The 14,040-nt window shown below is 35.4% G+C and overlaps 1 protein-coding gene across 1 annotated transcript; it reads left to right on the forward strand.

Moving 5' to 3' along the window:
• The first annotated feature begins 3,229 nt into the window (after positions 1-3,229).
• Positions 3,230-13,774, forward strand: LOC110898986 (trigger factor-like protein TIG, Chloroplastic). Its single transcript, XM_022145844.2, has 13 exons — positions 3,230-3,669; positions 6,496-6,579; positions 6,683-6,811; positions 7,884-7,972; positions 8,476-8,659; positions 10,101-10,191; positions 10,281-10,435; positions 10,508-10,600; positions 11,209-11,301; positions 11,369-11,449; positions 11,576-11,725; positions 12,890-12,985; positions 13,414-13,774. The coding sequence occupies exons 1-13, from the start codon at positions 3,409-3,411 to the stop codon at positions 13,489-13,491; spliced, it is 1,584 nt and encodes a 527-aa protein (XP_022001536.1). The 5' UTR covers positions 3,230-3,408; the 3' UTR covers positions 13,492-13,774.
• Positions 13,775-14,040: the final 266 nt, after the last annotated feature.

Raw genomic sequence — 14,040 nt, forward strand, 5'->3', positions numbered from 1 at the left:
AAAGGATTCAAGTTCTTACCACTAGCTCAAGGCTAGGGAAGTTCAAGAGAAGAAAAATGGTGGTTAATAGCAAGTAGAGAAGGTCCTTCAACTTCCGAGAACACCAAGCTTCGTTGAACACCTTGTAGCACCTTGGTATAAGCTTGGATTGAATGAAGATGAGATGAAGGTGATGGTAGGGTGGTGGTGGTCTTCGGCCGTGACCAAGAGGGAGAGGGGAGAGAGATTTTGGTGTGGAGTGATGAAGATGATATGAAGCTAGAACCCTTGGTGCATTCTTATAACCATTCCAATATAATAACCCTTGTGTAATATGTCCATTATGTGCCAACACAATCTAATTAAAAATTGAAACAAATCAACAAGGTGGGTCCCTTGTTGGAGCCGTGGACATGGGGGGGGGGTAGTAGATTAGATTTGAACTATGTTGGTTAGTTTATGGTTGGAATGTAAGTGAACTAGTTAAGTGTTAAAGTGTTATGTAATAATATAGTGTGTTATGATGTTCGGGGACCATAACTAGCTTAGTAAAAGTGAAACAATGTGTTTAACAATATTTTGTGTTCCGGGTAATGTCCGGTTGTTCGGTTGGGTACCGTTCCGTTAAAGTGCTAAGTTGTGTCATATAGTGTCATTTATGTAACTTTTAGTGACACTTTTAATTCCCGACACTTAGGAAAGCATACAGGACCATTCTGTCATGTTTTTGCACATTACTAGCACATTTAAATGTTGAATTTTGTTAATAGATGCAGAATTCTGCAATTAGAGTGGGTTTTAGGCACTTTCCGGCACTTAAATTATCACCTAGTGACGCAGTTTTATGGTCCTCACTTTCCTACACTCCATACTAGTGTAGTACCTTGACTCTAGCTCATACTGGCCTCTAAAAACATTGTCTGTCTACGTGCTGGCATTGTCAGCATGTTTCTGAGTTATCCGCTCACTATGCTAACTGTGCTTTGTGCATTAAGTTTGTCACTAAAGTTTGTGTGTAATATATGGAGTGACAGTATGAAATATGATGCATATATATGTATGTGACAGAAATCAGAAAGCAGTTTAATCATCAGTTGTAATCAAGCACAGTCATTAAGCACAAATTTAATATTAATTAATTGTACTGATACCTGTAATTGTGAGGGTTGTCAGACAAGAAATTGCTATGCCACCGTATGTGAATACATAACCTGTCTGAGCTTTTGCTTTGTGAGGATCTGATAGATATCCAGCATTAGCATACCCAACAAGCTTGGACTTTTTATCTGCCTGATAGAAAAGACCTAAGTCTTGTGTCCCACAAATATACCGTAATATATGTTTTACGCCATTCCAGTGTCTACGTGTTGGATTAGAACTATATCTCGCTAGTACATGAACTGCAAATGCAATGTCGGGTCTTGTGTTATTTGCGAGATACTTAAAGGCACCGATCGCGCTTAAGTACGATACTTCCGGACCAAGTACTTCTTAGCCTTCTTCTTGAGGGCGATAAGGATCCTTGTGTGGATCTAGCGGTCGGACAACCATAGGTACGCTAAACGGATGTGCTTTATCCATGTTGAAACGTACTAACATCTTCTGGATGTAGTTTGATTGATGGACAAATGTGCCACTGCACAGATACTCAAATTGTAGTCCGATGCATAATTTTGTCATACCAAGATCTTTCATTTCAAATCCTTTCTTTAACAACTGAGCAGCTTTCTCTATCTCTTCAGGAGATCCGATGATGTTGATATCATCAACATAGACTGCTATTATAGTGAAATTTGAGAGTGTTCTTTTTATAAAGACACATGGATTGATTACATCAGACTTTTATCCTTCTTTTTTGAGATATTCACTAAGTCGATTGTACCACATACGACCAGATTGTTTGAGACCATATAAAGATCTCTAGAGCTTTATAGAACACATATTGCAAAACACCATTTAATCCAACGTCTAACCATTTTCATCTTACCAATTTGGGCAGGTGGGGGCAATATTCTACGAGCGGAGGACAATGTTTTACAAGCGGTAGCAGTGTTTTACATGCAGATGACAGTGTTTCACAGGCGGTGGTAGTGTTTTACAGGCGGATGAGGGTGTTTTATGGCGAATGACGGTCTTTTATAATGGATGACAGTGTTGCTCAAGAAGAGTTTGTAATTAACACCTCTTTGCATAGTTATCAATACACTATGTAGTTATCTTTATCTTGAATGGTTTATTTTAAGATCTTCAGCACTCATGCCTGACATTTCTATCGCAGTGTATACAAGACTTGAGATCTATTAGACAACAAAATTATTGCTTTGAAAAGGGTACGTGGTCTCATAAACAACACCGACGAAGGTGTTTGTGAAATGGGTGTAAGAACAACGACGCCACCCGTGACCTCGATGATAGAAACACCGTCGGAGCCGCCAATGTTACTAAATATACCGGCGTTTTGGGCACGTGGCACAATCTGATTGGACCTAAATGTTGTATTTCGACCCTAATACACCGGCGCCGCCGCCCATGTTCTAGGGACATTTTATGGCAACAAAAAGTCTGGGAAAACAAGTCAAAAGGGACATTTTCTAGATTTCCCCGTTTGTAATGTTTTAACCCTCATAGAGAAAAGCACTTGATGATCGACACAATCTTAGCGAGAAGTTGTAAGAGTTATCTTTACCGATATTTGAAAACATAAGTTAAAAAAGAACTCTTAAACAGAATTCAAGAACGTACCGTCCAGAACCACATTTGTATTCTTTACCGATATTTGAAAACATAAGTTAAAAGAGAACTATTAAACAAAAATTCAAGAAGGTACCGTCCAGAACCACATTTGTATTCTTTACCGACATTTGAAAACATAAGTTAAAAGAGAACTCTTAAACAGAATTCAAGAACGTACCGTCCAGAACCACATTTGTATAGCGATATCATTCTTTTCCTAATTTCTTAAATTAACTTATTAGTATTTTCATGTGTTTATCAACTCACAAAATGTTTTGTATAAACTAAAAACAACCCAATAACCCCTCTCAGACAAGTATGGTTTTTAAATTCTTCATGTATTTACATTTTTTACCATTACCGTTTATTATTTACCAATATCATAATAAAGTCATATTTTTTTAACGTCCAACAAAGTTGCGTTGGTTTCCCGACCATTCATCAATTCTAAAGAAAATTCATTAGTCGAAGACCCACTTTAATAAAACTCTTTGTTCGCACATGACATTTTTACCTTTTCTAAAACATAACCGGTACCGCTAGTGCCCAACTCCTTTGAAACAAAGTAAAAACAAAGAAAAAGAAAGTAAAAACAAAGAAGATTGGTAGGGGAAAAAAAACCGATAACCATATTTTAGTATCCTATCCATTGACCTATCTATCTTCAACAAACCTTGAAACAACCTTTGTGCACCAATGGCGTTCTGCACTTCATCTTCTCCAACATCATTCCACTTAAAACCCTTCACCATTTCTCCCCCAATCTCTTTACCAAACTCCTTCAAACCCACCACCCGTTTCCCTTCTCGCACCCATCATCAGTTATCTTTATCTCATTCTCCAAGGAAGCTATCAATCTGTGCAAGAGCTGCAGCCGCACCACCGGTTACCGAAACCGTAAAAGACCCGCTGCCGGCGGACCTTGTTGTTGAAGAAACCCAAGAACCGAATTGCAGGGTGAGATGTTTGATGGAATTATGTCTGAATTTTTAGATGAATTGAGTTGTTGGTTTTTGAATTTTATGAATTAGTGTTTGGGTAAGTGAATTGAGTTGGGTTTTTGGGTTCATACTTGATAGTCTATATGCATTGCAAGTGTTTGTTAAAAGTCCCCAGTGACACCTGTTTTAAAATAAGCACTACAAAATTAGGGGTGTTTACCTTCCGGTTTTAACACAAAAAAAGGAACTGAAGTGCTAAGGTTTTGAAAAAGAGAAACTGAACCGGCTGGTTTTCACAATTTGGAACACAGAAATATGCTTGTGAAAAAATTTAACATTGATCTTCAAAAATGACAAGGATTATATATATATATATATATAGGGTTAGGTTAACGTACAAATGCCTTTATCGTACATTACGTACGCTACAATCTCAGCCGTCCGATCATCTTCCCGCATTGAATTCGCATGTTGTTTTTTTGTAACAATTTCGCATGTTGGTTTTTTAACATGCGATTTCATCAAAATTACCACATGCGAAATTGTTACAAAAAAACAACATGCTATTTCATCAAAATTATCACATGCGAAATTGGTATAAAAAAACAACATGCGAATTCATAAAAAATTATCACATGCAAAATTGTTATAAAAAAACAACATGCTATTTCATCAAAATTATCACATGCGAAAATGTTATAAAAAAACAACATGCGATTTTACAATGCGGGAAGATGATCTGACGGCTGAGATTGTAGCGTACGTAATGTACGATAAAGGCATTTGTACAGTACACTTTCCCTATATATATATATATATATATATATATATATATATATATATAGGGGAAGGTTCATTGGGGAATACTAAAAAAGTGGGGAACAACGGGGGGGCTCAAACGAACTCCGATTGGACTCATTCTAGCGCCGTTGGAACCGGCTCGTCGAACCCTAACTAAGATCTCTTAACCCTAAACCCTAAATCCTAACTTCTAAACTCTAAACCCTAAAGTTAAAAAATAAGGCTAAAAGTTAAGCTAAACCGTGAAATCTAAACTATAAACCCTAATAGCTAAACCCTAAAGGCTAAACCTAAAGGTAAACCCTATAGCTAAACCCTAAAGCTAAACCCTAAACACTAAAGCTAAACCCTAAAAGCCAAACCCTAATATATTTAGGGTTTAGGGGTTAGGATTTAGGGTTTAGGGTTTAGGGTTAAGAGATCCTAGTTAGGGTTCGACGAGACGGTTCCAACGCCGCTGGAATGAGTCCAATCGGAGTTCGTTTGAGTCGGTTCCCCACTGTTCCCCATTTTTTTAGTGTTCCCCAATGAACCTCACACTATATATATATATATATATATATATATATATATAGAGAAAGTATAATGTACTTCAAGGCTTAACCTACATTAACATACATGACAAAAAATATAACGTGCGTTATTATCATAGAACGTGCGTGATTATAGACCCATGCGTGATTATGTGGTCCCATGCGTGATTATGTGGTCCCATGCGTGATTATACTCCTGATCCAACGGTTACCATTGTCTCCTACGTGATGTATGATAAGGCTTTTTGTATGTTAACCTTACTCTATATATATATATATATATATATATATAGAGAGAGAGAGAGAGAGAGAGACTTAGGTTCATTAGTGAACAACCCCCTTGATTGTGAACACTAGTGAACTAATCCTAGCCCTTGATTATCAATACACAAGTATAAATCAATGGTCAAGATTTGATGATGAAAATACACTAGTGTGTTTTACGATTTGATGATGAAAATACACTAGTGTGTTTTACGATTTGATGATGTAAATCAATGGTCAGGATTTATTCACTCAGTTCACAAATACACTAGTGTTCACTCTAGAACCCCACACTATATATATAGGGTTCGGTTCATTTGTGAACAACCCTCTTGATTGTGAACACTAGTGAACTAATCATTGCCCTTGATTATCAATACACAAGTGTAAATCAATGGTCATGATTTAATGATAAAAATACACTAGTGTATTTTACGATTTGATGATGTAAATCAATGGTCAGGATTTGTTCACTCAGTTCACAAATACACTAGTGTTCACTCTAGAACCCCACCCTTGTACAATATCCCTTAACGTAGGACGCGTACGCGATTAGTGTATAACATGCGGATTGAGTAATATAACATGCGGATTTTGTACATTTTGGTTGTCCGAGTTTTGTGAGACCGAGTTTATGACCATGCGATTTTGAGATATAACATGCGAACAACCATTTTCTGAGTCCCATGCAAGTTATTAACATGTCCGGGTTTGCGAAGCCATGCGATTTTGAGATATAACATGCGAACAACCAATTTGTGAGTCCCATGCGAGTTTATGAACATGTCCGGGTTTGTGAAGTCTTTTGAGGTTTATAACGTGCGGATTTCTAATCGCGTACGCATCGTACGTTAAGCCCAATTGTACGTTAACTGACCTCTCTATATATATATACACACACACACACACGTAACTTATATTCCGAAAATGAAAAAAATAATAATAAATGTTAAACGGCCAATTCAGTTTACACAGCTAGTTTCAAAGCGTCAAATTATTAAACCAGACCGCAAATATTTTAAACCGGCAGATGGGTCGAATTTTTTGGTTTCAGCGGTTTATGAACACCCATAGTACAATCAAATCATTTTGGTGGTGAATAAGAGACTAAATCCATAGTTTGTATTTGAAACCTACGAAGTTTGACATCAAAAGTCAAAACATAGCTGTTCATTTGGCAAGTACACTTAATTGTTTCTGTAACTGCCATTTTTTCTGCATTTTCTAACCTTTGAAGCTTGCAGATTCGGTTGAGCGTAGAAGTTCCACCTATCGTATGCGACGATTGTTACAAAAGGGTTATAAATGAGTTCATGAAGAAGGCAAAGGTGCAATTAAAGTTCATAATCCCCTTTGCAGGCTTCATTTTCTCTGTATTCTTATATCGAGCGCAAAAACAGTTTCTATAATGTTTTTTTGCTTATCGTTCAGGTTCCAGGATTTCGTCCCGGAAAGAAGGTTCCAGAAAGCATTCTCGTAAGTTATATCGGGAAGGACAATGTTAAAAAGGCGGCTGTTGAAGCTATTTTAAAGAGAACTCTTCCACATGCCATGTCATCAGTATGTAGCTTTTCTTGTTTAGACTTTCAAAAGCTTAGATGCTGAAATGAAAATAAAAAGTTTCAAATGTAGAGTAAAATGCCATTTTCGTCCCTGAGGTTTAGCCAGTTTTGCGACTTTCATCCAAAGGTTTTTTCTGCATCTGGATCCAAAAGGTTTGAAATCTTGCCATTTTCATCCGGCTCGTTAACTCCATCCATTTTTCTTCGTTAAGTCAGGGGTATTTCCGTCATTTTTAGTTAACTTAAAAGGCAATTCCGTCTTTTTCACTTTATGTACAAGCATTTAAAATACCCTTACTAACTAAAAAAACAGAGATAATACAAGTAAAATTACAAAAATACCCCTGACTTAAAGGAGAAAAATTGATGGAGTTAACGAGCTGGATGAAAATGGCAAGATTTCAAACCTTTTGGATCCAGAATCGAAGAAACAAACCTTTGGACGAAAGTTGCAAAACTGACCAAACGTCAAGGACGAAAATGGCGTTTTACTCTTTTATATGTAGAAATATCTATGCAGTTTAATGAGCTAGAAACCAACAAGCCATAAAATGTAACATTCATCGGGTATTAGCCGGGTCCCATGAGTTTACCAATAACGGGTTCTCACATTTATAAAAAAATTATCGAATTTTTCGGTTTGCACACATAGTATCTAAGAAACTATAAACAAACAAGAGTAAAGTACCAAAAATTTGGATTTGGTTCCTAGCTTTCTAAAAATACACAGATGGTCATTATGGTTTGCATTTTGTAACGCATTTAGTTCCCAATTTTTCCAGAAGTACATTGATGGTCCTCGTGGTTTGCACTTTGCAACACATTTAGTCCTTAACTTGGACCTGCTAAAACCTTTAGATTTGTTGGCTAGGGACTAAATGCGTTACAAAGTGCAAACCATATGGACTATCCGTGTACTTTTGAAAAGCTAGGGACCAAATCCAAAATTTTGGTAAAACATGGGGACCATTCGTGTACTTTACTCAAAACTTTTTCTACTAAATGTTTGTGCATGTACAATTCAAGCTCTATTATAACTATGCTATAATCTCAAACATCTTATTTCATAGATAGAGTCGCGGGCTTTGAAGGACTCGATCCGCATTACGAGCACATTTGCAGAGATGGAAAAAATCTATTCTTCTTCGAACACCCTAAGGTATGTCAAAGCTCCTATGTTTATAGTTAAATGAGTAAAGTACCGGATTACACTTTGTAACACATTTAGTCCATAACTTGGACATGCTGAAACCTTTAAATTTATTGGCTGAGGTCTAAATGTGTTACTGTAACAACCCAAGTAAATCGTGCCAAGATATTTTCCGCTTTGCCCCCGATGGGTTGCCTATCCAGGAACTCACGGTTTTGTTTTTACCCGACGAGTTGCTCGCCCAGACAAAACGCGTCTTGGTAGAGAAGGTTTCCACCCCCTTATAAGGAAGGCTTTGTTCTCCTCCTCAACCGACGTGGGACTTACGGTTACAATATGCAAACTATATGAACCATCCGTGTACTTTTAAAAAGCTAGGGACCAAATCCAAAATTTTAGTAAACCACAGGGGACCATCTGTGTACTTTACTCTAGTTAAGTAAAGAGTAAAGACAGGCATCTTTTGAAAAGTATGTGTATGTTCTTTCTTGAATCTTTTGTTGCGGTTATAGGTATGATATTATCGTGGATGTAGCACCTGAAGTGAAATGGGTCCCAGAGGATGGCTACAAGAATTTGAAGGTTGTGGTTGAGCTTGACAATGAAATAGAGGCAAAAACAGCAGCTGAACGAGAATTAAAGCGTCGTTACAAGGCTCTAAGTATAATGAGAATCGTCACAAATAGAGGACTACAGGTACTAGATGCTTCATAAGTCCTTCTTTCTAATTTTTTAACCGTCGGTCCTCTAATTCTTATAGAGAATGTTCAAGATCTCGTTACATAAAATGGGTCTATTTGTATCTTTTAATGGTGGCAACTTGGACCCGTCTACTTATGAATGAGTCGCCTTGGGTTGTGTTTTCTCTCTAATAAGTTTTTAGCTAATGTAAATTCTACGACCTCCTAAAATGCTTTATTTAAAGATTAAAATTAGAGTTAATTACTGTTTTCGTCCCTGTGGTTTGTCAAAAATCACTATTTCAGTCCATTAGTTTAAAAATTATGATTTCAGTCCCTGTGGTTTCACTTCTACAACCATTTCAGTCCCTGTGGTTTAACTTTCGTAACCATTTCAATCCATTATTTTGTTAAGTACAGGGACTGAAATGGTTAGGAAAGTGAAACCACAGGGACTGAAATCGCAATTTTTAAACTAATGGACTGAAATAGTGATTTTTGACAAACCACAGGGACGAAAACAGTAATTAACTCTTAAAATTAGTTATTTTAATATTTTTCTTTATCATAACTACCACATTAGTTATTTATCATAATACTTTATGATATGTAGGGCTGCAAATGAACCAAACGAACACGAACAAGGTCTTGTTCGTGCTCGTTTGTTAAGGAAATACATGTGTTCATGAACACTTACCGGACCAGATTTTTTGTTCGTGTTCGTTCATTAAGGAAGTCAACTTTTCCGCGTTAGTTCGTTAATTTTAGGTACCAAACACAAACGAACGTTCATGAACACAAACACTAACAAACGTTATGAACACAAACGAACATAATTAAATTTCAAATAAAATCGGCATCTACCCACAAACGAAAATATATAAATAAAGTTAAAAACCCTACACACAAACGGATACAAATGAACACAAACGAACACGTTTCCGAACATTCATGAACATAAATGAACGAACGAGGCCTCTGTTCATGTTCGTTCCTTTAACTAAACTAAACGAACGAAATTTCTTGTTCGTGTTCATTTATTAAATGAATGAACACAAACGAACTTTCCGTTGAACGGTTCATGAATTGTTCGTTGAAAGTTTGGTTCGTTTGCGAGTCAACCCAACTTGACCCCGCTTGTATTGGCCGTAACTAAACAAATGAATACAAATGAACACAAACGAACACGTTTCCAAACATTCACGAACATAAATGAACGAACACGGCCTCTGTTCATGTTCGTTCCTTTAACTAAAACTAAATGAACGGAATTTCTTGTTCGTGTTCATTTATTAAATGAATGACACAAACGAACTTTCCGTTGAACGGTTCATGAATTGTTCGTTGAAAGTTTGGTTCGTTTGCGAGTCAACCCAACCTGACCCGCTTGTATTGACCGTAACTAATAAACGAAAGTTAGAGATGAGTTCAAATCGAGTAAATGACATCTTCCATAGATAGGTGATGTAACGGTCCTAGATATATCGGCAACAACAGTGGAACAAGACGGAGCAGAAGCAAAAAACGTTCCAGCTGCAGAGAGTAAAGGTATATTCAATATTCATCCACTTTCATAAGTCAAACTTTATTCCTTTGACCTTTTTAGTCAAACAACGTCATGTTCTTCGGATCTGCAGGTTTCCAATTTGATACAGAAGACGGAGATCGAGTTGTTCCCGGTTTTCTCGACGCAATAATCGGAATTCAAGGAGGTGAAACAAAAACTTTCCCGCTCGTGTTTCCAGATACGTGGAAACAAGAAGATTTACGCGGTCTACCATGTCAATTTACGGTAAGTTTTCTCCTGTAAAGCCGTAGTGAAAATGTAGAGAAATGTTTATATTTCTGTTTGATTTATTGCTAGGTTGAATGTAAAGAACTATTTTATCGAGAATTACCAGAAATGAATGATGCCATTGCTGATAAGCTTTTTCCTGGCTGCACCACAATCGACCAGGTTAGTCGTTATAATATTTTTTTTCTGTTATCATAACTAACGTTTCAAGTATTTAATTAGATTAAAATGCCATTTCGTCCCTGAGGTTTGGCCAATTTTGCCATTTTTGTCCAAAGGTTTGTTTTTCCGCATTTGGATCCAAAAGGTTTGAAATCTTGCCATTTTCATCCAGCTCGTTAATTCCATCCATTTTCTCCGTTAAGTCAGGGGTGTTTTTGTCCTTTTTGTTCACTTAAAGGGCAATTCGGTCTTTTGAATACTTGTACATTATGCTAAATGCTTGTACATAAAGTGAAAAAGACCGAATTTCCCTTTAAGTGAACAAAAAAGACAAAAACACCCCTGACTTAACGGATAAAATGGATGGAGTTAACGAGCTGGGTGAAAATGGCAAGATTTTAAACCTTTCGGATCCAGGTGCGGAAAAACAAACCTTTGGACGAAAGTCGCAAAGTTGGCCAAACCTCAGGGACGAAAATGACATTTTACTCATATAATTAAAAAATTTTAATATGAGCAAAAACTGTTTGGGGCCCGCCCAATTTTCCACCTTTACAAATACTTAACCTCATCCAGCATGTTTTTTTTTTGGATGTTTGGATTTTCAGGTTAAGGAGTCCTTGTTGGAGAGATGTATAGAACTGGAGCAAACAGCTAAAGATCAAGCAACCGACAACGCAATTCTTGACCAGCTTCGACAGGTGTTTAAGCGTCTACAAGAATTAACTAATAATTATATTTTCATCCATATTAATAAGTTTTTTCCAGATGGTTCAAGTTGAAATTCCTCAAACGCTGTTTGAAGAACAAGGCAGGCAGCTTTACGGAGCCAAACTACTACAAATACAGGTCTAATAACATAACACTATCGAGACGAGTTTTTCTCTCGGAAATGATTCTTTTATTGTAGTGATAGGTAGTTAAATGGGGCTAGATAAATTCCCTTTGACCTGAAAAAGTCAAATGTACATGTAGGCAAACATGAAACTGAATGAAGAGCAAATAGCAACGCTTTCAAGCCCCAAAGCCGTAAGAGAATACTTGGAAAACCAGAGGGAGAATATAGAAAATATTATCAAGCAGAATCTTGCTGTTGGAGACATCTTTAAACGTGAAAATCTGCAGGTGCATGTTTTTAAATCTCACACCCGTTCTTAAATTCTTATGTTAATATTTGAAATTGAACCCTCTGCACAACCTTTAGAATCTAATAAAACCTTAACAAATCATAAAATGTTAATACACACATAATAATAAGTATCCAATAGGAAATACTATGCAGTTATAACGGTCCAAAATTAAATAGCGGTCAAGGGCCGATATTTGAGATATAGGTTATCGTGGTGGAATATCGGTAATTTAATATCATGTAGAATTTATATATGTACATACTAGGTTAGAACCCCGTGTATTACACAAGTTGCATAAATGTAATTTTATATACTAAATAATAAAAAAAGTTATATCTTTAAAAAATCGTATATTGCACATGTTGAATAAATTATAATGTCATATGTTAAGACAAATATTCATCAAGATTTATATTTTAAAAATGAACATTGATGTACTATTTATTATTGTAACATTTAACTTTGTTTTTTTTTTTTATTTTGCATAAATGTAATCTTATATAATAATCAATAAAAAAGATATATCTTTAAAAAACTCGTTATCTACTATGATCATAATAAAACAAACGTTCATATTCTTATCTAATTTTTTGTTTAAAATTACTATAATTATTATTATTGTTATTTAATATGATCACAATAAAAACAAATGTTTATTCTTATCTAAATATTTATTCTTATCTAATATTTTGTTTAAAATTATTATTGTTTAATATGAAAGATAACCAGGAAAATAAGATGAGAAAACACCAGGAAGTGACATGTGTCCAAAAAAGATTTTTATTTATTAGTATAGTAAGATGTAAAACGTAAAAGTGTAAAACATATAGAATATTAATAGTGATATCAAAAGTTAAAACTCAAAAGTGGCAATATTTGAAACATGATCTAATTGTAAGCCATAAAATCTTCCTCCCAGTCCACGACCAAAGCATCCAAAATAATGGTATCGGTCAATAGCGGTTCCGCTATTTTGGAAGAGCCTCATAACCACTATCCCACCGCTATTGACTGCCTAGTTAGTATATTCCCTGGATATCTGGTAAAACACAAATTTGTGTCCTGCGGAGGGTGCACGTTTTTTAATAAATAAGTGAATAGTAAAAAAAAATGTGTGTTGAACTAATGATAAGTTACCCAAAAATTTGATTTTTCACAGGTTTCAACTGATGAGATTGTGAAAGAGGTTGAGAGCTCGGTTGCAGAGTTCAAAAAACACAAGCAGGATTATGATGAGGAAAGCATTCAAGAGCAGGTATTTTACTTGTTCAATGAAAATTTTGTTTTTCTTTTGTCGCATAAGTTTTTAAATATTTCTTTTTTCAGGTGATTAAATAACCATCTTCATGTTTTGTAGATTTTAATTTATGATAAACCCAGGTTTCTCTTTCACCTAAATTCATATATAAATTTTTTATTTCTACAGTTTTATTCGAGATATAATTTAGTTTTTCTCTAATAATTTATAATATTTAATAAAAAACAAAATATACACTTTTTATCAGTTTTTTTTTTTTTTTTTTTTTTTTTTTTTTTTTTTTTTTGTGTGTGTGTGTGTGTGTAAAACTGAATTGTATCCAAAATATAAATTATATTGAATTGTAGAATCTTAATATCTAGGTTCCCACCCTATTTTCTTGATGAATTTATATGCATTGTCTTTTCATCAATTGTTGTTGTTAGGTGCAAGAGGTATTAGAGGGAGCAAAAGTGCTTGAATGGTTGAGAGAACAAGCGGATATTAAGTATGTAACCGAATGAAGAAACAACAGCAGCCAAACAAATATTTTTGGTCACAGGTACATCTATCTGATCAAGCTTTGGAGGCAAGTGTAGCTTAGCTAGAATGTCGGTAAATGAACAAGAACCTTTGTAGCAGAGAAGATAAATAAATAAGTATATTACTTGGCACCCGAAGATTTTTTCGTTGTAATTTCTGAAAAAAACATCTAAACGGCTAGTTTTGTATATGTATCTGTAATGTATTTTTTTTCAAACAACCTTAAAAACTAAGTTCTTCTTCTAAACCATTGCGTACTAAGAACCTTTCTTTAGTTCATCTTAGCTACGTATTATGCTATGTATTGTTCGAATATTCATGTGACGCTCAATGCATAGAAGACGAGTTGTGTACAAATAATGACATACATAACAGATTCAATGGCTGAAGTGTATGAAATCGTGATAATGTGTTGGCGTTCAACACTCAGACCATGATACTTGTTCATTGCTACATAAACGTCTTATGTATCACGGAAAAAACATTATGTATATACTATATATGTTTGTGTGATTCTCGTAGTTCTCTAC

This window comes from Helianthus annuus, chromosome 13 (assembly GCF_002127325.2).
Source record: "Helianthus annuus cultivar XRQ/B chromosome 13, HanXRQr2.0-SUNRISE, whole genome shotgun sequence".
In the NCBI taxonomy this organism is placed as follows: domain Eukaryota; kingdom Viridiplantae; phylum Streptophyta; class Magnoliopsida; order Asterales; family Asteraceae; genus Helianthus; species Helianthus annuus.

What these genes read in the sequence shown, in the direction of transcription:
- LOC110898986 (XM_022145844.2), top strand. Translation starts at nt 3,409, where the DNA reads ATGGCGTTCTGCACTTCATCTTCTCCAACATCATTCCACTTAAAACCC. An exon ending in AGTTCATGAAGAAGGCAAAG is followed by an intron (nt 6,580 to 6,682) that starts GTGCAATTAAAG and finishes CTTATCGTTCAG; the next exon opens with GTTCCAGGATTTCGTCCCGG. An exon ending in TCCAGCTGCAGAGAGTAAAG is followed by an intron (nt 10,192 to 10,280) that starts GTATATTCAATA and finishes TCGGATCTGCAG; the next exon opens with GTTTCCAATTTGATACAGAA.